The 24338-nt window shown below is 48.6% G+C and overlaps 2 protein-coding genes across 6 annotated transcripts in view; one reads left to right on the top strand and one right to left on the bottom strand.

Annotated features, from left to right (window-relative positions):
• The window catches only part of LOC135899794 (uncharacterized), a 69472-nt gene that overhangs the window by 28664 nt on the left and 16470 nt on the right, over window positions 1-24338 (top strand). For 3 of the 5 annotated variants that reach the window (XM_065429142.1, XM_065429133.1, XM_070527492.1), the window contains 2 exons: window positions 531-852; window positions 11068-12113. In XM_065429142.1, coding sequence (XP_065285214.1) covers window positions 531-852; window positions 11068-11458 — 713 coding nt within the window. In that variant the 3' untranslated portion in view covers window positions 11459-12113. Of the gene's footprint in view, window positions 1-530; window positions 853-10870; window positions 10975-11067; window positions 12114-24338 lie in introns of those variants that run through there. The other 2 variants (XM_070527493.1, XM_070527494.1) reach the window with 2 other exon arrangements.
• On the bottom strand, window positions 2968-7345 carry LOC135899787 (uncharacterized). The gene has a single exon (XM_065429119.2). The coding sequence runs from the start codon at window positions 7317-7319 to the stop codon at window positions 4662-4664; it is 2658 nt and encodes an 885-aa protein (XP_065285191.2). The 5' UTR covers window positions 7320-7345; the 3' UTR covers window positions 2968-4661.

Raw genomic sequence — 24338 nt, 5'->3', positions numbered from 1 at the left:
TACGACAACGCTTCCACTGTAACTACCTTTTTGAAATAACGGCACCAGTTATCTTCTACCTTCACACATATATATAGACGTATTACCATCGCTTGTAACCGACGCCTGAGGCTAGAGCACGAGCTGTTGCTGCTAGCTGATGCTGCTAATAATGTCCGTATCTCTTTTTTTTTGCGTCAGATTCTTATGAAATCACAATTATAATTGGTCTAGGTGATGGATAGCGATGCGAATAACTCGCAGAACTTTCTAGAAGTAGAGCGAGCTGCTCCCACAGAAAGAAGCAACTCAAGGCTTGCGCCGGCTTCACTGCAAGTCTTCTACCTTCCTGCAACTGTGTCCGACTCTAAATACGTCCTACACGCGCTACTACATTTGATGGAGGCTGCGGTTTGTGTGTATGTCCGCCCTAAGTCAGCATTGAATTCTTCATCGCGCTCTGAAAATCTTGCTCTGCATGCTCTGCGTACTGCTTAACCGACCAGAAAGTGAGCTGTGGCGCCTCACGTCACTTCGCTGGCTGCATGCAGGCTCCGAGTCGGCGATCCTGCGCAGCGGTCCTTACCGGACGCTGGTTAAGCCTAACGTGCTGGCCAACGTGTACCAGACGCACCCGCCCATAGATGGCTCCGGCAACATACCCGACGCCATATTCTTGAACAACTTCAACTACACGAACGTCAAACAGCCGACAGCGGACCCGAATCAGCCGGGAACGAAGCCGAAGCTGAACATTGTGAACATTCTGACCCTTGCGAAGAACGACAGGGCCACGAACGTCGCCGCTGGAGGTCGTAAAATCACCAACATCTGCTACGGCCTAAGCCTGATGGGAATACGGGTCGACACGCAGTGAGCATGTCACGTTTTCCTTTCTTCTTTTTTTATCTATTGCGGTGAGTTTATGAAGTTGGCAGGTAACCATGAGACGTAATAGCATGAAAGAGGTTGGTTAGTGTGTCACAACAAGAAAATGTGCTCGTTAAAGGGGCTCTGACGCATATATTTAAAGTTATCGAAACCACACCACGCGCTTCTAAACGCATAGAAGTATGAGATTTAGCGTGTAATAATTGACATTGGAAGACACATATATGTTAATTTCATGCTTAGGTTGGCTTAGAAATGCCAGACTCTGCGTCATCCACATCATCGCGTCATCCATGTCACGAGGTTGCTGGCGTCGTTTAGCAAAGACATGGAATAAACTGTATTCTTATTTGTCATAGAAAAATATGGAGGGCGCTTAAGCTTCGCCTTGAACAGTGGAATGCGATATCATTCAAAGACCCCCAACTGCTTTTCATGCTTCCCGGCAACTGCAGCTTATGTAACCGCAACGTTTACCAGGAAACGCTGGCGGCGAACGATATATGCACGAAGGCAAGGCTTCTGGTAGAAACGCGACCTCTTGTCGATCTGTTATTGCTTCGCACTTTTCATATTTCAGTATGAGAAGAGCTACATAAGGGATGTGGGCTGTCGGTGTTCATTTCTTTTTTGTTACATTTTTTGTGGGCTGCCGTTCTCAAAGTTCCGAGGAACAACTTTGAAAAAAAGGTATGAGCAATTTTGGTGGTAAAAGAATGGCTGCGTATGCGTGGTTTCGAATTTGGTTCGAAATTCCTCTGGCCAAAGCCACGTCCGACGCTGGGCACAGAACGTCAAAGCCGGATTTTCTGCGACGTGTGCACGGTATCTTTAACGTTATCGCGAGAATAAGGACGGATAGGATGTCGCTCCTCATTAAAAAATTCCCCGACGATTAGGATACTCCCTAACGCGAAATTTGAGCGCAGCTCTTTACACCGTTTTATGGGCGAGGAGGAACGTAGCCTCGAACCAGCGCGCCGCGCCACTTTCCTCCTCACGCTGGTATGGCCGGATTCCGTTTCCTGCCAGCCACAGCTTGGAAAGGTAGCGGTTTAGCTGCGAATTAGGGCGATTCTAACGTGTTCTGCCTGGGATTCCTGCGATGTCAGATGACTCAAGCTCGACGGGCTACTACTCTGCTCCATTCGTCCGCAAAAACAACTTTAGGAAGGAATTGTGAAGTGCATCTTGAGTCGCAGCGACTTCGTGCACACCGCTGCGATACAAGAGAAACGTTCGCTTTGTAGTGCCAGCATAAACATAAAAGACTTGATGCCGTCGCGTCTATGTTCGGAAGCTTTTGTTCACAGTGAGCGTTCGGCGGAGAACTCGGAACTGGGCACCCATGATCAAACTGGGATATAAAAGAAAGGTGCGCATTCGAGTCGGTCAACTACTGCGAATGGATGAAGCTAACTATTTCATCGTGCACATATATTAAACATGTTCTGTTCAAACGTGTTCTAAGATTATCGTGCTTGGCAAACAACGTTCTGGCGGAAGTTGACCGAGGACGTATTATTAAAACGGTAGTGCCGACTGAGAAATGAAGGTGTGCTCTTTCCCGTTCTGAAGCCAAAGCCGTGCCTACCGTGTGCCGGTTGGCCCTAGTTCAGATGCGTTCTCCCGTGCTTCTGAATCTTGCCGGCAAGCTGTCGACGCCGCTCATCGCGCGCAGTGTTACTGCAGGAAATGAAGTTGCTGCTGCAAAGCGTAGTCCGTTTTCCAGCTCTCTCGAGTACGCGAGGCGCCATTGCGCGTACAGGCACCGTTCGAGACCTAAGAGTGCGCACAATCTTTCAACGCGTCACAGGCGTCTGGTTTATCGTGGCGTATTCGCATCCCCTATCATCAGCTCATTTTATCCATGTTAACGGCCCTTTTCATCTAGCTATTTTACAGTTGTTTTATGCGAACCCAGCTCCTCAGTCGTGGCGGTGTCGCCTTCAATACCACGTGACACCGTGACGTCACGACAGAGGAGAAACGGGGCTCCAACTCGCGCCGTCGCTCGAGAGCTCAACCCAGCTCCCCAGGCGTGGCGGTGTCGCCTTCAATACCACGTGACACCGTGACGTCACGACAGAGGAGAAACGGGGCTCCAACTCGCGCCGTCGCTCGCGGCGTCGCCCCCCGCATCGGACGCGGTGAGCGTCGAGCAACGCAGCGTTTGGCGCGACAACGAAGTGTGCGCCTGAGCAAGCGCCGCACGCCTGAGCCGACGCCGACGACACCGGCTTTTCTGCGACACGAGCTCCTTAACGCTGTCGCGTTAAAATAAAGGCTAGTATGCTTCGCATCCTGGGCTTAACCTTAGCTAAGCCACAACCATTTTTTTATTTTGTTAAGCTTGATGCCCAGGTGCCAGATAAACAATGTTTAGAAAATCTTACAGAGAAACTTTTAGGACCACGGGAGCTAGCAATACGTGCTTCCTTGGAGCTTCGCAGTTGCATGGTATGGGATGTACGCTGGTGCGGCACACCGCATGACACACGGAGATACCTCGGACTGTTGTCGCCTGAGTGATACCGTATTTGTGTTCACGGCTAGACATACAATAAGAACACGTTGCATGTATACGTTGCGTATCGACAATGTCCAGACTTGACTCGCCTCCTATTTCGATCGTGGGGAGAGCGCCGGGAACGCTTCTAGGCCCGTCGCCGTTCAATATCGAGGCTGTATGGGACCTAGAGGCTTAGTGACGACACGCTAAGAAGTTCTCCAATCCAAACAACTTATTACCAACTCTCTGGAAAGCGCAAAAACTTGTCACTCGTCGTCAACAGCCCGTTCGCCGTGTACCCTCCAGCGCAATCCCACAAACCAGCATGGCGCCGAACGATCGCAAAATGGCGGCACCCTCAATAAGCAAGTCTATACGTGTTTTCATTTCGCATTGGCTGGCGCGGACATTCTGCCTCGTGCGGCACGTCACAAACCGAGCGAAGTCGGGCGCGATGGCCCCGCTAATCGGTATATTGCGAGAGGCATCGCGTGGGTGACGCGTGGGTGCGATTCACAGCAGCCGCCGCAGACAGACTTCCGCTCATGCATCGCTTTGTTTCCAGGTATGGTATCGGTGGTGCCATCGGTGAATAGACGCGTGCTACTCTCGCGCTTTCTCGTATCCGTCGTCCGCGCCGAGCCAGTCTTGCGCGGCACTGTGCTTCTGACGCCTTTCGCCCTACCCTCCTCCTCCGCTTTTCTCCTCATGGTTTCGCAGCATCCTTCTCCTCCGGTTCCGCCTGCCCTCTGTTCGCAATCGCCGTCTTTCATTCCCCGCTATGCTCCGCGTTCGCTCTAAATCTGTCGCTGTTTTCGTTCGCTCGGTTAAGCCGAGAAACGCGGACGCTCACCACGTGATCAGGCGCCTGAGAGATGCGCTCGCAAACAAGCTGAGCACGGTGGTGCACGTATCATCTTGATGACCTTCCATGTTAGCGGACCGGTTGTGGCGTGGCGCTGCTGAGCTCGAGGGTTCAAACCCGGCCCCGGCTGCCCCATCCATTGGGCTGAAATGCATAAACGCTCGTGTAGTTAGCTGCATGAAAAAGGATCACAGATGGTTAAACGTAACCTCGAGTTCCGCGCTATTGCGTGCCTTATGCTGACGTAGTCATGTTGGCTCATGAAACCATATAGCTATTTTTTTTCTTCTGCATGCACTCCCGTGCGGTATCCTCAGTGGGCGCCGGAAAGCGAATGATGCAATTAATCATGAGCCCATGACGCACTAAAGTAGTAGTAGTAGTAGTAGTATAAGACTTTTATTCAGCCAAAAATTACAGGCCGAGCATATCGACCGCCTGGGCGGCCAGTCGACGCTGTTCTTCTTCACCTTCAGCGCCAAGCCAGTCGAGCCAGGTGGTGATGGAAAGCGAAGGGGGAGGGTAGGAACTTGATTGCTGAGCAGTCGGACAGTAGAATAGGCAATGGGATAGGTCTGCATAAGTAGACGGGCAGTTGGGACAGGAGGGGTCGGAGCGATAGCGATAGAGAAAGAGGCGGGAAGGGGTAACCAGTGCATTCATTTGGATGTGCCGCAGAAGGCGAGCCTCCGGCACAGTGAGTGATGGATGAGGGGGAGGGTAGAGGCGCTTGTCGAGACGGAGCTGGAGGTAAACTTCCTTGATAGTGCGGCGCAGGGAGAGTCCCCCAGAATCCTGCGAGGGCCCCGACCAGGGGATCAGCGGTGCCCGGTTAAAAACATCACGGGCGAGCTGATGGGCCAGCTCATTGCCGTCAATCCCCGAATGCCCAGGGACCCAGCGGAGGAAAACGGTGGAAGGTTGCAGTGCGGAGACCGCTCGTTCGACCTCTTGTTGGAGTGAATGGGGTAGGGTGCGGTTCTGTATGTGGCGAATGGCGGCTTGGGAGTCGGTGTATATCGTGTACTCTGGGAGCGAGGGCAGGGAGGGAAATGATTGTAGGGCATGTACAATGGCAAGGACCTCGAGAGAGAGTGCATCCGGAGGGTGTAGGTACGGCCCACTCGTGTGAGTTTCAGGTGCTGGGAGGTGGGGATGGTAGATAGCGTAGCCACAGGAACCTCGAGGGGCTATGAAAGAGGCATCCGTGTAGGCTACGCCCTGGGTAGTAAAGAGGGGGGAATGATGCTGCGCGGCCGCGTGACGACGGCCGGCATGCAGGACAGGGGACATATTAGACGGGAGGGGGAGAATGCGAAGATTGGGCGCCGGGGTGGATTTTGGAGAGGTAAAGGAGGAAACGGGAATGGGAGAGATACCCGCCTGGGCCAGTAACCACTGACCCTGAGGGGTAAGAGAAAGCCGGGCAAGCTGGGAGTCACGGTGGAGAGAGAGAAGAGAACGAAGAGGATGGAAGAGGCCTGTGGCAAAGAGCTTAGCAGTGGAGGTGGTGATAGGGAGGTTGAGAGCTGCCTTGTAGAGGCCAACAAGGGCGGTTTCGAGGGTGTTAAGCTGAGTGTGGGTGAAGGAAGCGTAAGGCACAAAGTACAGGAACTTGTTGAGGGCGAGCGCATGGGCAACTCGGCACGCATGAGCCTCGTGGAGGCCCGAGCGCCGAGTGACCACGCGCCGCAGGAGGTGAGTTACCGAGTGACAAGTCCTGACCGCGTGGTGTAGGGCTTGCACATTCTTGGCTGCATGTAACGGGAAGCCAAGAACTTTGCATTGGGGGACAACAGGAATGGGAGAGCCGGAAAGATGTAGGGAGATTAGGGCGTTGTGGGAGCGCTGGTATGAGGAGTAGTTAAGAAGGAGAAGCTCGGATTTCTCCGGAGCAGGTGACAAGCCAGCAGTGGGGAGAAAGGAGTTGATGAGATCGAGGCCACGTTGCAGGGTGTCCTGTACGTGACCGGGAGAACCAGACGAACACCAGAGGGTGATGTCGTCGGCATAAAAGATGTGGTGGAGGTCAGGAATCTGGGCTAGTTGGGAGGCGAGAGGGGTCATAGCCAGATTAAAAAGGATAGGAGAGAGAACAGCACCTTGAGGAGTGCCACGGGTGAGCGGGTGGGGATCGGACAGATGTGTGTCCACTCGGAAACGAGCCACTCGGTTAGAGAGAAAGGAGCGGAGATAAGAGTACATGCGGTGTCCGCAGTCTAGGGAGGAGATCTGAGACAGGATATGGTCGTGGCACACACCATCGAAGGCCTTGCGGACATCAACAGTCACAAGAGCGTGGATCTGGCTGGGATTGGGTGAGAGAAAGGTGTGCTGGAGGATCAGGAACATGTCCTGTGCACAGACGCGCCGTCGAAAGCCGATAAGAGAGTGGGGGAAGAAATCTTTCGCTTCAATAAGATCAGAGAGGCGAGTCAAAGCCATTCGCTCAAGGGTCTTGCCAACACACGACGTCAAGGAGATAGGGCGAAGGTTAGAAAGGGAGGGAGGTTTGCCCGGCTTCGGAATCATAGAAATAAGAGAGGATGTCCAAGCGCTCGGCAAGCAGCCGCTGTCCCAGGCATTGTTGAAAGTCTGAAGGAGGAATTCCTTGGAGTGGTCGGGGAGGTTGCGGAGTGTAGTGTATGTGATGGTATCCTCACCGGGAGCCGAGCGAGAAGCATTAGCAGCCAGGGCAGCTTCGAGCTCCCGGAGAGTGAAAGGGCGGTCGAGGTCTGGGTTAGGATCGCCAGAGTAGGCTGGGTAGGAAGGTGTGAGAGGGGGTGGGAGATACAAAGAAGTGAGCTTGTCAAAGACCTCGGAGGGAGTCCCCTGAGTGAGGGCTTTTGCTAGAGTGGGAGCAAGTGCAGGCTTCGTACCTAAGAAAGATTTAAAAAGGGACCACGTGGATCGCGAGTGTAATGCAGAATCGAGGCCGTCACAAAGCGCACTCCAACGAGAATGCTCGAGGGACGTGCCATGGGCGACTATCTCGGCCCGCAGAGCAGCAATCCGAGAGGAAAGTTGGGCATTCTTGGGTTGGGAGCGCAAAGAACGTTGGAGACGTTTCATCCGACGCCATAAACGGAGAAAGTGAGGATCCGGGTCAGGGATAGGATGCCGTGAGCGAACGCGACGGCTACTGGTCGAAAGCGCAGCGGAGATGCGCGACGTCCAGTCATCGTAAGATTCAAAGGAGGCGGAAAGGAGATTAATGCGAAATGCGTGCCAGTCAGTGTGAGTGGTTGAGTGCGATCGAGGGATGTGGGAAAGTGAAGCGGTAATATGAATGAGGAAATGGTCGCTGAGGAGCATTTCAGCTGTGACCTGCCAGTGAAAGGAAAGGGAGCCCCGAGAGAAAGAGAGGTCGGGTGTCGTGGAGCGCTGTGAGACAGTGCCCGCTCGAGTAGGGGAGCCAGGGGTATTAAGAAGGGTGAGGTGGCGTTCCTGGGCAAGACAGTGGAGAAGGCGGCCGGGCTTGAGGGTCTGGGGGTAGCCCCAGAGCTTGTGAGGGGCGTTAAAATCGCCCCCAAGGAGGAGATGGGTGGTGGCGGGAATAGAATGAAGGAACTTGCTCAAGGCAGTGAACAAAGAGGATGTGGCAGGGGGATTATAGAAAGACATAAAGGCGAGTGAGATGCGCGATGAAGGTCGGTAATACACAACACCAACTAAATATTTACGGAGGCTGGAGGGGATATCAAGTGGCTCGACGAGGACGTCGCTGCGTACATAAATGGACGCAAGCGGCGTGCCCGTCGTGGCATGGTAGGCGCGGTAACCTGGGACGGTGCGGGCCGTCCGAGTCTCCTGGATAAGGAGAAAATGGGGCAGGGAAGGGCGGGTGAGGAGATACTGGTGGAGGGGGGTCTTATTGTGGCGAAGGTTTCGACAGTTCCACTGCACAATCTCGAGGTCCTCTCCAGGCGCCATGTTTACGATAGATTAGAGGTAGAAGAGTTTGCGGGGACACGTTCCTTCTTTTTGGCCGGGGGCAGTGACTCCTGGAGGGAGCCCAGCATAGAAGCGAATGATTCCAATTGCTTGGATTGGGTTTGGAGGGTGGTGAGGATCTGGACAATCGAAGTTTCGAGCTGAAGCAAGCGAGTGTGGTGTGCAGTGGTGGTGGTTTCTACCAGGTCAGCCAATGGGGCGACCTGGGCGTTAGGGGACGGGGTGATGAGCGTGGCAAGGTGCTCATTTAGCTTGGTAAGCTGGGATGTAAGAGAGGAGGTTGTTGTCTTTAGGGTTTGTGTCAATGCGTGGATTTGCTGTTGTAAATCTTGGGAGATGCGCTGTTGTTCGCGCTGGTGACGCTCAAGCATTGTGAGCCGGAGATCGAAGGAGCGGTTCTCGTCAGTCAGGGATGGCGAGGGTATAGTAGAGGAAGAAAGGGATGCTTGCACCGAGGGCCCTTTGACTATAGCGGCGTAGGAGCCTGGAGGTGATGGAGCCTGACTTGACGGAGATGCATGATTAGCGAAGGAGGCGGAAGAAGGGGGTGGGCTTCGTGGCCCTGCGCAAAGCTGTGCGACGGAGAAACGCGGCTCTGGCACACTCGCGTTGTTTAGCGAGGAGGAAGGGGCAGGTGGGGTCGAGAGAGGGATGTGTGTTTACCTGGCAATGAATGCACCATGGTTGGGCACACGCGTGAGCGGTAGGATCTGCGGGTAGGGGTGCAGCACAGCGGCGGCACTTGGCCGGAACGTCGTGCTGAGGGCATTGGTGAGCACGGTGTCCCAGAGCAAGACAACGGGTGCATGTGGGGGGTTTAGGCTTATGAGGGCGGCATCGGAAAGCGACGCGTTTAAAATATACGAAGTGGGGTATGACGGTGCCAGCGAAGGTTATGAGCACTGATTCTGTGCTGCCCATCATACGAGCAGCGAGAATATCAGTCGTGTATGATTCAAGGTCATGCATGAGCTGAGTAGGAGTAAAGTGACCACCAACGTTATGAATGACGCCGAGGCAGGAAATGGGAGGATTGGGGGCATATGTTTTGACGGTGATTGGCTTACCGTGGAGCTGAAGATGCGTGAGAGAAAGTAGGAGTTGGGCGGTGAGAGGGGAGTGTGTTTTCAGAAATACAAGGCTCTGAGCTGGCTTGGCCTGAAGGGTGATCTCTGCGCTGGTTTTGGAGGAGAGATGTGCGGCGGAGACGATGGCGGCAAGCAAGTCGTAAAGAGGCAGCTTGGGAGTGAGGGTACCGGGCGGAAGTTGGATCCCAACTGAGATGAGCTCGGTGCGAGGGCGGGCGGCGGAGGCAGGTTTGCGGCTGGTACTGACGGTGCTCCAGCCGCTTTCTAATGATGGCGTATTATGGTCGTTGTCTGGGGATGACGTGAAATCCATCTCCGCCGACGAGTCGTCAGCCGGATACACAGTGGTCAAGGAGGTAGGGGCGACAGAAACACATCTCGAAACATTGGGAATGACGTTGGTGGGCGTAGAGTTTGCACTGTCCAGCACGGCAGAAGTGGTGGATCCGGTGGGAGCGGCTGCAACAAGCGCGTTCAGCTGCGATTCTGATGTCTGATTGCAGCACTTTACAACAGGCGCCAATGTGGCCGGAATAGACGCGGCGGCATCCGTGGCGGCGACGGTGAACGCTGCAGGCTGCGACACGTTTAGTGGTCCGAGACTCTTGGCGTCGCTGACAGCGTGGAACTTGGTCGTAGGAGGCATTGAGGCGACGAACGCCGACTGCGACGCGGCGGTCGAGTCAGAGCTCTCAGCGTTGCTCACAGCGTTGAACGTGGCCGGAATATGCACGGTGGCGTGTGCGGAGTGCAGGAACGCAGCCGGTTGAGGCAGGGCTGCCGGCTTAGAATTAGGCACGTCGCTGGTAACATTCAGCGTTGACAGAGTAGGCTCAGTGGCACCGGCGGCGGTAGAAGAGGAGGCCAGCGGGGCATTGGTGGCTGTCGGCTGGCGGGTCTTCGTGAGACGCTGCATGTCAGAGGTGCAGGCGCGGCGAGTTAGGGTTAGCGCGGCGCCGCGCCGCTTCGTAGATTTGGAGGGGCCTGGAGGGCCAGCCTGGCGTCGGACCGGGAGTCGTATGGTGTCCACTTGTGGCGGAAGTCTTCGTGAAAAGATGAAGAGTAGACCCAGGGGCGGGCAAGGCCCTGGACCGGGCCAAGGACGGGTGAAAACGGAGCACGATATGCACTAAAATGAACGGTATTTAAACCGAAACTATATGTTCTCAAAAACAAGCAATGTACTAATTTGTTCGGAGTCCTCCCAGGCTTAACAGCACTTTGTGTAGGGTTCAGATGTTCCGGATCTTCATATTGAGCGAAAAATTGACAAGTCAACTAGGTCACGGCGGTACTCTCCTAAATGCTGCGCGCGGGTGCTCTATTTTTTTTTTACCACGTCAAGGTAATGACAATTTTATTGTCGTGCCACGTGTCTAACAGCGGAATGTTTATGCTAATTAAAAGTAATTTGAAACTATCAAACGCTACGAAACATGGAGGCCAAGATTAGCCCTCATTGATTTGATGCGTGCTGCTGGCCATTTTAGCTCGGTTTGCATCTTGTGAAGCGCGCCTTTCGCATGCCTACTCTAAAATGTCTAGTAGCCCCCATTTGCGCGTCTGTATGTCGGTTTCTAGAGCGCACAATTTCCCGGGAGGAATGCCGCTGCAAATCCGAAGCGCCTACCGGTGCATTTCTTCACGCATCAGCAGCTGCAGGTACAGCGAGACGGTCTATACAGGTTCGTCCCTTTAGAGACCCTCTGAAATGAGGGTTACCTCGAGCTACCTGTATTACACGCATTCTAACTCGTCTTGCTTGGGAACGGGCGCAGGGTGGTGCTGAGATATTCGGACATATGCGAGACGGTCCAGTGCTGCGCCACGGTGAAGCCGCCGCAGCGCAACGACGACAGCCGGTCCAGGATCGTGAGCGTGATGAAGGGCACGCGGTACTTTGTCTCGTACGACGACCCCGGCACACTGGAGGAGAAGGCGAACACGATCGACGTACTGACGGGCGAGGCGCTCTGCATCGCCGCCGACGACGCGGACGCGGACGACTTCCGCGGCAAGTGCGGCGAAAAGGCGCCGCTCGAGAAGGCGCCACTCCTCAACAAGATGGCCGAACTGGCGCGTTCGAGAAACAGCGCCCTCTCCTCCGCTACCGCGCGGAGGCGAAAAGGAGACGCGATCAATTCGCGGAGCGCCCACGCCGCTTTCTAGGCGTCGACTGCGGTTGTGCGCTGCTCGTTCTTACGCGTGGGACGCCTCGTCGCCAAAGCGTCCGGCGCAATGTTTGTTTTGCTTTATTACGTGACTGACTCTCGGATTCGGAGGCAGTCAAATCGTGACATTTGATAGAGCGACATTTAATGCATTCTGTCGAAACCTGACTGTCTGATTTTATGTTGCTTTCGGAGTAATTGCTTCAATATTGTGCTATCACGGAATTATTATTACAGCACCCGAGTACTTTTGGGTTTGGCCCTGTTTCCTTAAGTGCAACAAGATTTGCATGCACATTCTGTAGTTTATATAGACAGAATATCGAAATGAAACAGTTCACTCTTGGTCTTTTCTTAGATTTCCGAAAGGCATTCGATTGCGTTCATCACAACACCCTGCTACGCAAGCTCAACAGTTATGGCATACGTGGTATTGCATCTGACTTGCTAAAGAACTATTTAAATAATAGATTACAGTATGTTCAAGTTAATGGTATACCCTCAGAGAAATTGGCAATTCAGCATGGTGTTCCTCAAGGATCTATATTAGGACCGTTATTGTTTTTAGTGTACATAAATGATATCGCTAACATATCCGAATCGCCTAATCTCGTCATGTACGCTGACGACACGAATATATTTTTTTCTTCCCACTCCTTGTCCCAAATGGAGGCTACGGCAAATGCATACTTAAGAAAGTTACATAACTGGTTATTGACGAATCGGCTAAGCCTCAATTTATCAAAAACTAACTACATAATTTTTCAGCCTATTAATACAGTAGAAAGTATCACTCTGAAAATTTGCTACGAACATACTGAATTAAAACGTGTTTCAAACCAGAAATTTCTTGGTGTTTGGTTCAATGAGAATCTTTCTTGGAGTTTTCATATCACCAAATTAATGTCTGATTTAAGTAAAACAGTCGGCTGTTTGTATAAGATATCTCATTTGTTGCCCCCCTGGTTAAAGATATCCATGTATTACGCACTTCTGTACTCAAGGTTATCTTACTGTATCCTTGTGTGGGGAACTACGACGTCCAGCAATTACCTCAAACTAATTTCAATTCAGAAACGCGCTATACGTGCCATTGAAGGGTTTCATGGCAGACCTTCAGATTTACCTACGTTACCGGTATTTCAGAAATATGGCATCCTTAAAGTAAAAGAAGTATACAATTTCTGTCTACTTAAGTACATCCATCATCATAGATTGTTCTTTTCATGCCCAGATAATTCCAACAGCCGTTATGCATTTCGGACGAAACGTAAGCTTGTTCCTATCACACGCACCAATTACGGCAAGCAAACACTAAGCTACCAGATTCCCACGGTAATAAATAACTTTCCCTTTGAAACTGAGTATTACCTTCCACAAAAACGCTTTAAATCTACTATTAAAAAATACCTATTGGAACAAACGGAATGATATATTTATTCAGTCGACATACTTTGTATTTTTTTACTACCTTTTGTTGTATTTATTTGTATTTTTTTGCTACCTGTGATATTGTTTCTTTGTTTTAGGACTGATATTTTTATGTTTGTATAAAAAGATGTGTCTTTACACCCCTAATACGATAAGTTGTGTATTCAATTCTTTTCTTGTAAAAATTTTATGCATGTTAACTTACTGCTTCATGCTTTTACAATGCTTGAGAAATTCATTATGTATTTTTTTGTGAAGTGCTTATGCACAATGCCAACTGTTTTACGGGTGACCGGGACCTTGTCAGGCTCTTGCCTTTTGTCTTGGCGCCCTCTTTTCGTTGAAAAGAAAATAAACTTTCACTTTCACTTTCAAATGGTTATAGTAAACACATGCTGAACTCTTAACGCACTGGGAACTGAAAGCGTTTACCCACCATCCACTTGTACGTCCACATGATTTCTAGTCGTTAACGTTGTTTCCTTAAGTGAGAATCCTCCACTGATGCCAGTAAACGTAGTTGTAAACTGGTCATCGTTATCCCGTGGTGAAAGGTACATGGGTTCCTGCGTGAGGCATCTGAGCCACAGAAGTGTGGTATACTTCAGGATGCTATAAGCCCACATCCGCCATATATGTGTTCCGTATAGTTTGTTATAAAATATGAGAAAACTTATAATTCCGATTGTATTCTAATGTAAAAGCCACATCTGCAGGTTGCTATGCATAGATGATTGCGTAGAGTGCATGGTATTTCGAAAAAATGATTTATTTCATATTGCAGTGAGAATTCTTCGTTTGCATGGACTTCTAATTTGTGTTATTAGAGGAACTTTAGCCATTATTTGAGTCTTTTTTTACGTTTGCGCTTGGAGCAAAATCCTGGAGTATCAGGAACGTAGATGTCCTGTCGCAATCGAAGCCAATTACAATTAAAGCAAGGATGAAAAGCACGAAACCACCAGAGTATGATAATTGCCCAATGGGCCCAGCCGCCCAGTCCTACTGATCAATATCCATTAAACCGGCCTGTATAATTATTCGTTTATGCCAATGGACAAACTTCCGAAATAAAAAAAACGATGCAATGATTATTTCCTTTGTGGCTGCCTCCAAGCTGCTTTAGATGGGGAACGACAACGTCTCCTGATAGCAAAAGGACTCTATACTTCGAACCATGACGTCTTGCTACCAGGTCCGATCCGACTGCCGTAAAATCTAGTGGGGATGTTCCCTAGAAAACCAAAGTGGTTTCGACGTCACCTCTGGTCACCAATTTCTAGCGAAGCATGACGTCATAAAAAAAGGGTACGTATGCTTTGTGCTTTCTAAGAGGTGTTTGGACCGCTTAGTGAAAGAAAAAGTTGCTTGTATGATTTCGCTGTGCAGCATTTCCGAGTACAACATAAGTACAACATAAAACACAAACACCAAGCCAATATACACACGCACCAGTTTGAACGTGTTGTACTAGGAGTATTGCAACGCGCCATGACGCCACCTGGTGGTCATGCAACAAAGTCGGCTAATAAAAAGTTGAGTCTCAGCGCGTGTTCTATGCTGTCGCTCAGAAGCACAAACCTTCTGGTTCGCTTTGTTTGCCACTTAAAGCTTCATTTTTAGTGTTTTAGGCGCTTAAGAATAGAACAGATATACGCACTGCCTGAGAGTTACCTGCGTAGCTACTCGTCACAAAGTCACCACTTCCTGGGAAAATAAGAGTACGTAAAGTGAGAGAAATCACTTCGTTGGTTCCACGAACTAGAGGTATTGCTGGTTTGAATTCTAAGCTGCCATACACTGAAACTAAAGTTGTTCACTTTTTCAACGCAGGTTGAGCGCCCATAACATATGCAATTGTGCAACAAGCTCACCCGACACACACTGCCTTAGAAACAACTGGCCGAAATAATAATGTGAGCAAAATCGGTTCAAGAGGCGCGAACACCCATATGCACCAAGCAAGTAGTACCTGCAGATAAAAACACCAGATAACATCGCCGCTCAATAAGTTGCTGCAAGCTGATTCAATTACAAAGTGACAGAACAATTAGGACAACGCGTTCTTTTTCGAGCAATGTTTTTGAAGGAAACGCACAAGCTGTCCAGAGTGACTTGTGGGATTTCTAGTGTACGTGTTCAGAAGTTTGTATTTTAGCCCCGAAAACTGGTCATTGACCATTGGCTTAACAGCACCTGGTGTCAACACATACCAAAGCCGGTGAAATATTGCATCATAAAACGTTGGTTTCGCCCGAAAGCCGAAGCATCGACTGCGATAGCAAATTAGTAGACAGTTATACGAAATAAGGAGAGCAGTTTTGTCGGTCGTATAACCTTGTAAACATTCGCTTAATAAATTAAAAAGCATGATGTCACGGGTGCAGAAGCAAACATAAATGCATCTCGCTCGATGACCGCGCTCACTCCAAGGTAAATATACCTGGTAGCGAAGCTTCCATAGGAGCCCAAACGTTCAAAACATGGTGGTCCATCGGCGGTCCATGGGGCTTAGCGCCATCTGTATGTGGTGGGATCACTTCCGGCGGAAGAAAAAATAATGTGACGCCATGTCCGTTAAAAGCAGAAGTCACGTCATTTTGTTTTCGAAGGCGCGAAATTTGTTTTGTTGTTCTTCCTTTGGAGTTATATATTCAAATGCCCCGCCATTCGATTTGATGGGCGTTTCGAGCTTTCAGCGTGGAAAGCGAAGCAGGAAAAGGCCAGCCGTACGGTTGTCGAAATCGCATCCCTGCACAGAACATACTTTCTTTGGAGGCCGACGAAAGCTTTAGGTGTAGAGTGCTGATCCTATTGTTGGATGGCAAGCCCATCGGCTAGCGCAGTCGCGCGAAAACAACTATACAATTATCTGGCGGTCGTAACTCACTACTTTTGACTGAACAGATTAAGAAGCAATGAAGCTACCCGCGTCACCAAATTCAGACAAACTTCGGCAAGCAAGAAAGCACAAACTCTGAGGGGGGCCTATTTCAACAGGTGATACGAGTGCGCCTTTCTGCCCATTTCAAGACGTGCATTGCATTGCGAGTGATAGTGGCGTCAACGCCCCCTGTAGCGATGGGCGCTGAAAAGAAATGCATTTATTATTAATAATAAAATTAAACTTGTATTTTCTTAACTCGTCACGCATATACAAAATTGACTAGGAATTTTATGTTCGTTGAATGAATCTGTGTCTCGTTTCAATTAAAAAACGCGTTTTTCTTTCCCAATGTTTATTCCCTCCAAACATAGTCGCGCTTCAATCGCTGCTCCCATAACCCCCCCATGCTGATGTCGGTGACAATCTGTACTGAACCGCTTTTCGCCCGAAGCTTCGCGACCTATTTGAATCGACCTTGCTCACTCGCTGTGAAAACGCTGGAATGAGGAAGCGCGGCAGCAGCAGCAGCGAACGAATGAACCTTCGTACTGCCTCTGGCTAACGCTAGCTTCAACATTAACTCAGCGGCGACAACACAGCTCCCGCAAAGGTGTTAGCATTCGGCGCAGTCTCTCCCCATCGCTGATTGCTTTCATGATAGCGCCTGCGCGGCTGCGAAAGACGCAGCCACTACCGGAGCACAATTTCTCTCCCTACCCCCCCCCCCTCCCCCCGGTTCGTTCCGCGCGATGGAAGGCGGCGCTCTTCCTCCCTTCTCCCCTCCCTTAAGCGCGCGAGATTTAATAAGTATCGTCGGCCCACGCTAGCCCGCCTTCACTCGTACATAAAACATACGGCGTGCGGTGACGATGTTATCGCACTTCGACTCTGTACAGAACATCAAGGCTACGACGACAGCGGAAATTCGTCTGGAGTGTCCATATTACTCTTATCTCAATAACACGAATGCTGTAGCCAATGTCTTTGTTATTTTACACTCGTGAACGGTTCTATGTATCCATATTCAAGGGTTACGTTTTGAGACTCAGCGCGCAAAGTGAGAATGCTCATCGTACAATGGGTAATCGCGGCTCAGTGTAGTTCTTTGGCAATGCACAAAAGCGGCAACACGCTGGCCTCTGCGAGTTTCGGGTGCCGCGTAATAGCATGCAATGTGACAGATAATTTAATAAATTGTGATTCTGAATAGTTGCCATCTTTCTTGATGCACACATCATGCGACAAAACGTTCCATGCACAAAAGTATTAAATTGACGTAACACAGCGCATACATGGAAATGCGTCTCGGCTTTGTAGGTTTATGGATGCAAGGCCCGGCAATGCGCTACCTCATAGCAATAAAAGTTGTAAGGAGCCCGCTTTTGACTGGTATTTTCGTACGCCTTATTAGACAGTGCAGCATCAATGACATTTCTCTCCTTCCCAGTTATAAATATATTGACTATGCATAACTTTTTTTTTGCGACGAATGCGAAAAAGTATAGAGTTATGAAGGTACTCACCTATTTGTTAAGCAGGACAACGTCAGTATTCTTGCAACATGGAGCGCCCCTGCGCTACCCCGAGTTTTCGCGCCAAGTATTTACCAACGGATCTCATATATTAAACACGAATTACACCCACAGAGAGTATGAACATAAGAAGCTAGGTAACTTGAAAATCTTCAGGAATAAAGGTTCCTGGCACGCCATCCACCTGACAATTTATTTTTTAACGGTACACAGTAGTTTTCGCTACTGCGCTAGGACACGGCTTACGCCTATTTATTGCCCTCCCGACATCGGGGCGAGGGAAAGCATGGCCGAACTGAACGTTCGCTAAACGGAGACGCCACGGGATCCAAAGCCAAGAGCATCTCGGTCGCACTCCAAGCTCGGACGAGTGCCCAGGGCTCGTCCGAGCACTCTCAAATGAATCGCGGCATTCACAATGAACAAGGTGAATGTCTTTTGAATGCTCAATTTGACCCAGCCGAATTTAAAGTTCCCCGTGAGATCACGACACAGTTCTCGAAAGTACCACAATTTCCGCACCTCTTCCAGTTTCACTAGAAATTGCAGTTTTGATCTAAAAAGGGTTGTACCCAACATATATTTTATTCTTTTCTTTCCTGCCACGAGAACGAGGGATATTGAATTAACTCTGCTTTTGACAGTAGACAATATTTATTTGTACACGACAGTGGCATCTGGTAGCTAGAAACAGCTATAACAAATTTCGTTGACCAGATGAGTCTCCTTTTTCACGTCCGGAGCTGCGTTGGACTGGCGCGTTTTGAACTGGTCAGTCAATCAGTCGATCAAACAATAAAGTTTAGTAACAACAATGCGTTCACAATACATAGATCGAAGACGTTTTCAGGAAGTGACCTGAACATAAACTGTGGAAGGGCTTCAACTCAGTTTTGGATGAAGCAAGCTTTCAGTGACAAGTGAATGAAATGAGGATAGCAAAATATTATGCGTGGTTAAAAAATACGTTGGCAAGAAGATCAACTAAACAGATTTTTTAAATAAAGCTGATAATAATGCCTTGTAAACTGGTAAAGCAAGTAAGTATTCAAATACGATCTAAAGCTTCTTAACGGTGACATTTTAAAAAACGAACTCCATACTCTTCCAGATATACATGGCTCTGTTCCAGATATACATGGAGCAAGCTGTTTGATAAAGCAAACGTTGCATTTTTATTATTGAACCGGTCAGATAAAGAAACATCAATTGAAACTTGAATGTAGGTGACTTTAAAAGGCCGAACCATCAAACTAAATTTCTATATGCAAACAATAACTCGTACAACCATTGGAGGAATGGAGGCTTAGATGACGGAGGATGTTGATTGATTTTTGATTGTGAGGTTTTACGTGCCAAAACCACTTTCCGATTATGAGTCACGCCGTAGTGGAGGACTCCGGAAATTTCGACCACCTGGGGTTCTTTAACGTGCACCTAAATCTAAGTACACGGGTGTTTTCGCATTTCGCCCCCATTGAAATGCGGCCGCCGTGGACGGAGGATGTTGTGTAAAAATGAAAAATTCTTAGGGCCTGTTTTTGAATACTTACTACTCAGCCCGATATATGGGTATAACAAATTTTACCAAGCAGTAGTACAATAAGTAATGTTAGTGAATGTGCGCGTCACAAAGTGAGAGAAGTGTAGCAGTGCTTAAAACATAACAATACTTACGGTTTTTATAGGCGAAAAACCACTTTTTCGAATAACAGAATCAATATAAGCGTCAAAATTTAGGTTGAATCTACAACTACTCCTAAGAACTCCGCAAGATATACTGGAGTAACTTCAAAATAACTAATCAATAATTGTAAATTAGGTGTCACAGATCTTTCAAGAGAATGGAAAACTGCTAATCGACACTTAGCTGTGTTTATGCTTACAGAATTTCATAAATTCTCGGGAACCATTCTTTCAACAGGCGTCCGATATAGATTACATTGTCTGAAAGTCGTGCAGTGTTCTAAGCCTATGCTACATTAGTCGCATCGTTTAAGTAAAGAAAATAATTACTATTATATAAGGAACTCGAAAGGTCATTATTAAAAATCAAAAGGCAGAGCGAACCAGTATTGGATACCTGTGATACAACACTACGCTAATGTTCATTCAACGAGAAAAAGACGTCATCACTGCAAATGGTTTGCTGCCTTCCTGAAGGGTAAATCTTATATTCTAAAACTGAACCAGAAAGAACATAACTTTCCTACTTAAAAACGGATTTGATGATTTAAGTTTAATTAGTGCTTTTGTAAATAAATGTCAACTGAACCTGTTAATAATTATTTGTCCACCTGCGTCACTATGTGGGCTGCCAGACTGCCACTTCACAGATGTGCGGGTGTTTTCGTCTGCCTGCTAAAGAGAACAAAATTACGAAAAAGCAGACAGAGCTCAGAATAGCAATGGCGTTGAAACGCTTACTGTATCTGCACAAATATAACGCGAGCTGTTTGTTCAAAATATCTAGCCCCCGAACGTGTGCCACATTATGGGCCCTATAATGTTAAGCTATTTCAATCTGTTTTTATCCCAATCTCCTTACGTCAAATTTACGTAACCACCGACTCAATCATGGGGTGGTAACCCGCAGCGTTGTTTGAAAGGCACAATCAAACGCGCTTTTTCTTTTTATTTCAAAGCGACTAAGACTGCCTACATTGAGCAGTTTTTCTTATCTAATTGGCTCAGAAAAGGCGAGGAGCATGCTCAAGTGGAGAGAGTTTCGATGGGGCCGAGCCAGCACTGTGAAAGTAGACAACCGGACGGAGGAGAGTGGTGCCGGCGACTGCGATTGGTCCGCTTCCCCTTACTTAGCTTGCGGTGGCTCATAAAAATTACTGCTCCGAGCATCAGAAGGTTAAAAATGCCACTATAACAGATCCTCAGCAAAGTAGAGTTGGGAGAGAAATGTATAATACGTGCCGAAAGGTCTCGATGCCTTGTACAGCTACGCAATTTTTTTTTTTCTTATACGCATACAAATCCTCGCACCCCGGCAGCTTCTAGTAGCCAGTGTCACAGCGGCCGGCGGGCAGCCATTTATTCCTTTCGGGACCGGAGCAGTCTTCAGCTATTCAGGAAAAAATCAGTTTTGTTCGGCACGTTAACGCGTCTTTAAAGCGTGTACGTCACTTTGACGCGGTGAGTTTTCCCGGTTTTGTGACTTCGCGTGACAAGCAGGCAAAGTGGGCGCAGCCCGAAAAAGTTACAATAGCTAATGATCAAACAGCGCCTTTTTCGCCAATGGCGAACGAGGCGTCGAATATGAAATTTCTTCTTTCGTACGGCCTAATCATGCGTAATCAGTGTGCAAATATCAGATGGGGCATTTTCGCCGTTTTTATGACGTCGCGTGACAAACAGGCGCATTGGGTCACGGCTCGGAATTTTTTTCTACCAATCGTGAAGGGCTGATCGCAGAATTCAAAAAAGTTGGGAATAGCCTTACATTTGGGGTTGGGTATATTTGGGTTCCTCACATAAATATCAAGTATATCTCTTCTATTTTATTGCGGTAGCAATTGATGGTCACTCCCGGCGAACTTCAGACGTTGCCTGCGCCGTGAGGGTCCGTATAAATTCCAAGTGCGATAAGATCGCGGCCGCGTTGCGTCTGCTGTAGGTGCGAGGGTGAGCACGGGTGGTCTCTTGGTGCGTCGGCGTCTTCTCGCTTATGCAAGAGGAGGCGGGAGGGTGCGAGCAAGGGAGGAGGTCCGTGAGATATGCGCACGGGAAAAGGTAGCGTACTTTCCTCAAAGAAGCGCAGCGTAGCGCTTCTTTGAGGTAATGTTCGATGGGTTCGAAGGCTAGCCTACCTAGAAAAGCCGATGGCTTCGTGTGCGATGTGTCCTCGTGCGCATAGTTCGCGTTTAAGCAAGAGGCAGCACGATGTGGAATGCCGCTGCCGACGCTCTTCATCGCGCCAGCCTTTCCAAAACACGTGTCCGCGATAATAGAGCGACACGTGTTCATGTCTGCTTGTGCGCGCTTGAAGCCATGCTCGTTAAGTTAGCAAGCGAATGCTAACAGTACTTTCTACAGCTAATAAAACTACAAACTTGGCCACGCATATCGGTCCAATAATTTGCTACCGCTTTCAATGCTTTGCGTTTTCAGGCGAAACTGCGACTTTTTTGTTTCCTTGGGCGCTTCAAACTGCAGTATGTTGACCACAAGACACTATCGCAATCGCGGCCAACCGGGAGTGCTCACTGCCCATTCCGCAGTCTTTCTCCGTATTCAAAACGCTGTGAGCCGTAGCGATGTGGTTACGGCGCATTGTTCGCTGCATAGAGCAAGATGACCGGTACCGTTGCGAAGGTGCGTCAAGTGAGTGGTCATCGAAGTTCCTCGGAGGATCACGGCACAATCGTTGGAATCTTTAGCCATGTTGGATTGGGTCGCGAACATTCCTGAAGCGCTGCCTATCCAATAACCTTGGTAGGTGTCGCGAAGCACGACGCCGTTCTTCTCGACAGTCGCAAGTGCATCAGACCTCGACCTACTTTATTTCGCAACGGTAGTTCACACTAAACGATCAATAAATCCCGGCGCATCCGATTTTATGCTTCATTTCTGGTCTTCTTATGGCATCATTTCGTATTATTTGAATTTATACATTGTCTTTTTCTAAGAGACCAAAAGTTCGCCCTCGTATTTATTTGTGGCCGCATAATTTACGTGCAAATGCACTATGTTCTATCCCATTAATTTTATAGTTCGAGGATCTTTCGCTTAACACTTAGCCACATTCTCAAGATAGTTTCATCATATTACGCCACGTTTTCCTCATAAAAGAAGTTCACCTTTCCCTCGCCTAGAAGACGACTCATTCCTAAATCTTTCTCCTCCGGAGCAGCTCTAGAGCGCCAGTGTAGCTTTGACCCAGCAGTCTAGCAAGTCACTGTTCATCCCGTACTTTCACTGTGCCGTGCTTCTCACCTTTACAAAACATGGTAGCGGGAACACACAGAGGTGCACTACATGGTGCTGAAATACGACGACTTTAATCTCACCGACGCTCGGAATCACTCCACGATGTTTGCTAACTGGCGAATGATTCCTGGCCGTCTCCTCATAGACAAAACCACTGCGATGACGCCAAAGCGTCCATTGGCAAGTCGACGTCATCGTAACCTAAGCTGTAGACACGTTGCGCAGGAAGACCTCTCGATATCCCAGGTAAGAGTGCTTTCAGGTAGAATTCGAAGGGGCCGTCTCAACAAATCTTGACGGCTGACGAGAGCTTATTGGATGAGACATCTGGTACTCCCTCGAGAGCGAGGCTTCAGATACCAACCGACAAAGTCATTACCACGACAATGATGCTAAGCTTCGAACTTAAGAACACCCATGCATCCTAAGCTCCCAGGAAACGCACTGTTGTTCCACTTATTTACCAAACACTCGTTTATGCATGGAATCACAAAAGTGACCGGAAAGCCCATGTGTTTTGACCCGTACTTTGGGAAATATTTCAAAACCGGTGTCATCCTCGCGATTAATTTGAAGTGGACACGTCTTGCCAACTCACCGGCTCTAATTGATAAACTGCCATAACTGTCATAAAAATAAATAACTCGATTCATTCAAGGTTTCTTTAATTAGTTGAATATGTGTATCGATTCCTCGTGCTAGTAATATCCGCCTCTGAATAATCCAGCTCAAGCACAAGCATTATGCTTTCTGCGGCAGGCGACATTAAAAATTCTACGAAAGCCTGAAAATGATCACTCCGTATACGCAGCCATGTATACTAAGGGATATTGCTCTTCGGTAAGCGGTGGAGATATTTTGCAGTGGTGGTCGCAAGCCCGGTAAAAGAAAATTAGTCATTTTGCGTAGCTGCTATGTCAGCATGTAATCAGAAAATGGGATACTGCAGCAGCCCGTATCGTATTGGCGAAACACTACTGGCGCAGGTACCGGGTTAAATGAACGCAAGGTCTGAAGAAAGGTTTAATAAGCATTGTAAGCAAAAAGCGGATTATTCCATATTATGTGGTCGTGCCCAGCCGAAAATCACACAAATCCCGAAATAAGTAATACTGAGCAGTGGGAGGCCGTGTTGCTCAGCTCCGACCCTGACCTGCAGGCCAAGGTCATCGAGAGAGCTGAAGAAGCCGCCCGGGCCCAGGGGCTCGTGGCTGCCTAACAAAGGTCATCCGTCAATACCTTGTTTTCAGATAGTCTTTACTCACTCACTCACTCACTCACTCACTCTCCAGAGCAGTCTATGCTTGGGGCAGAAAAGGTAAGTGGAAGAAATAACAGACAGACAAAAAGAGGGTCATTCCTCAATTCTGTCACCTTTTTTGTTGCTCTCTCAGGTTCTTCCTATCCATCTATTCTTTTTTTCCGCCTGCTTTTTGAGCAATAAACGTCGACAGCTACGCACTAACTAGCACAACATCGTGCTTCGTTTTCCGTGGGGTCTTGTTTAATGGGACTCCAGAAAACAAAAGAATTCGCTCTTACTCAATTATCTCGCAGCTTATGAGCGATTGCCGTAACTAGTAGTAGCCCTGTTTGTACTGTTTATCACACTGCTTGGTGAATGCTGTGAATATAAATAAATTTTATACAAGGCGATTGTACCGATATACAAGGCGATTATATTGATAATAAACGTCACTGTACATTCTTAATTTCATTTCTGCAAATTTCGTCTTTATCAAGGTCATGATTCTGAACCAAATATTACAGTTTGACGAAAACGAGCCGTAGGCAGTGCTTTCTGGGATAGTTGTCCTCAAGGTAGAAGATAGCGCAACGCAGCGCAACATCATTAATTAGAAGCGAGACTGCGAAACTGACGATCTCTTTCTTTTATTGTGTGTGATGGCCAAAATATGAAGGTAGATTTCAGTGCGCAATGACGGTAATGTCAAAATTATAATCAATTTTTACAAAATTGCCTCTACGCACATCATAGCATGTTAAATTTTTCTGGACGATACTAGTCGAAACGGCCGCCAGGTACTCCCTGTCGGTCGCTGCGTGGGAGACACCCACTGCGCGCA

This window comes from Dermacentor albipictus, chromosome 10 (genome assembly GCF_038994185.2).
Source record: "Dermacentor albipictus isolate Rhodes 1998 colony chromosome 10, USDA_Dalb.pri_finalv2, whole genome shotgun sequence".
Lineage (NCBI taxonomy): Eukaryota > Metazoa > Arthropoda > Arachnida > Ixodida > Ixodidae > Dermacentor > Dermacentor albipictus.
This window is presented reverse-complemented; position numbering and strand designations above follow the sequence as displayed.

Coding starts and splice junctions, on each gene's coding strand:
- LOC135899787 (XM_065429119.2), bottom strand. CDS start 7,319: ATGAAACGTCTCCAACGTTCTTTGCGCTCCCAACCCAAGAATGCCCAA.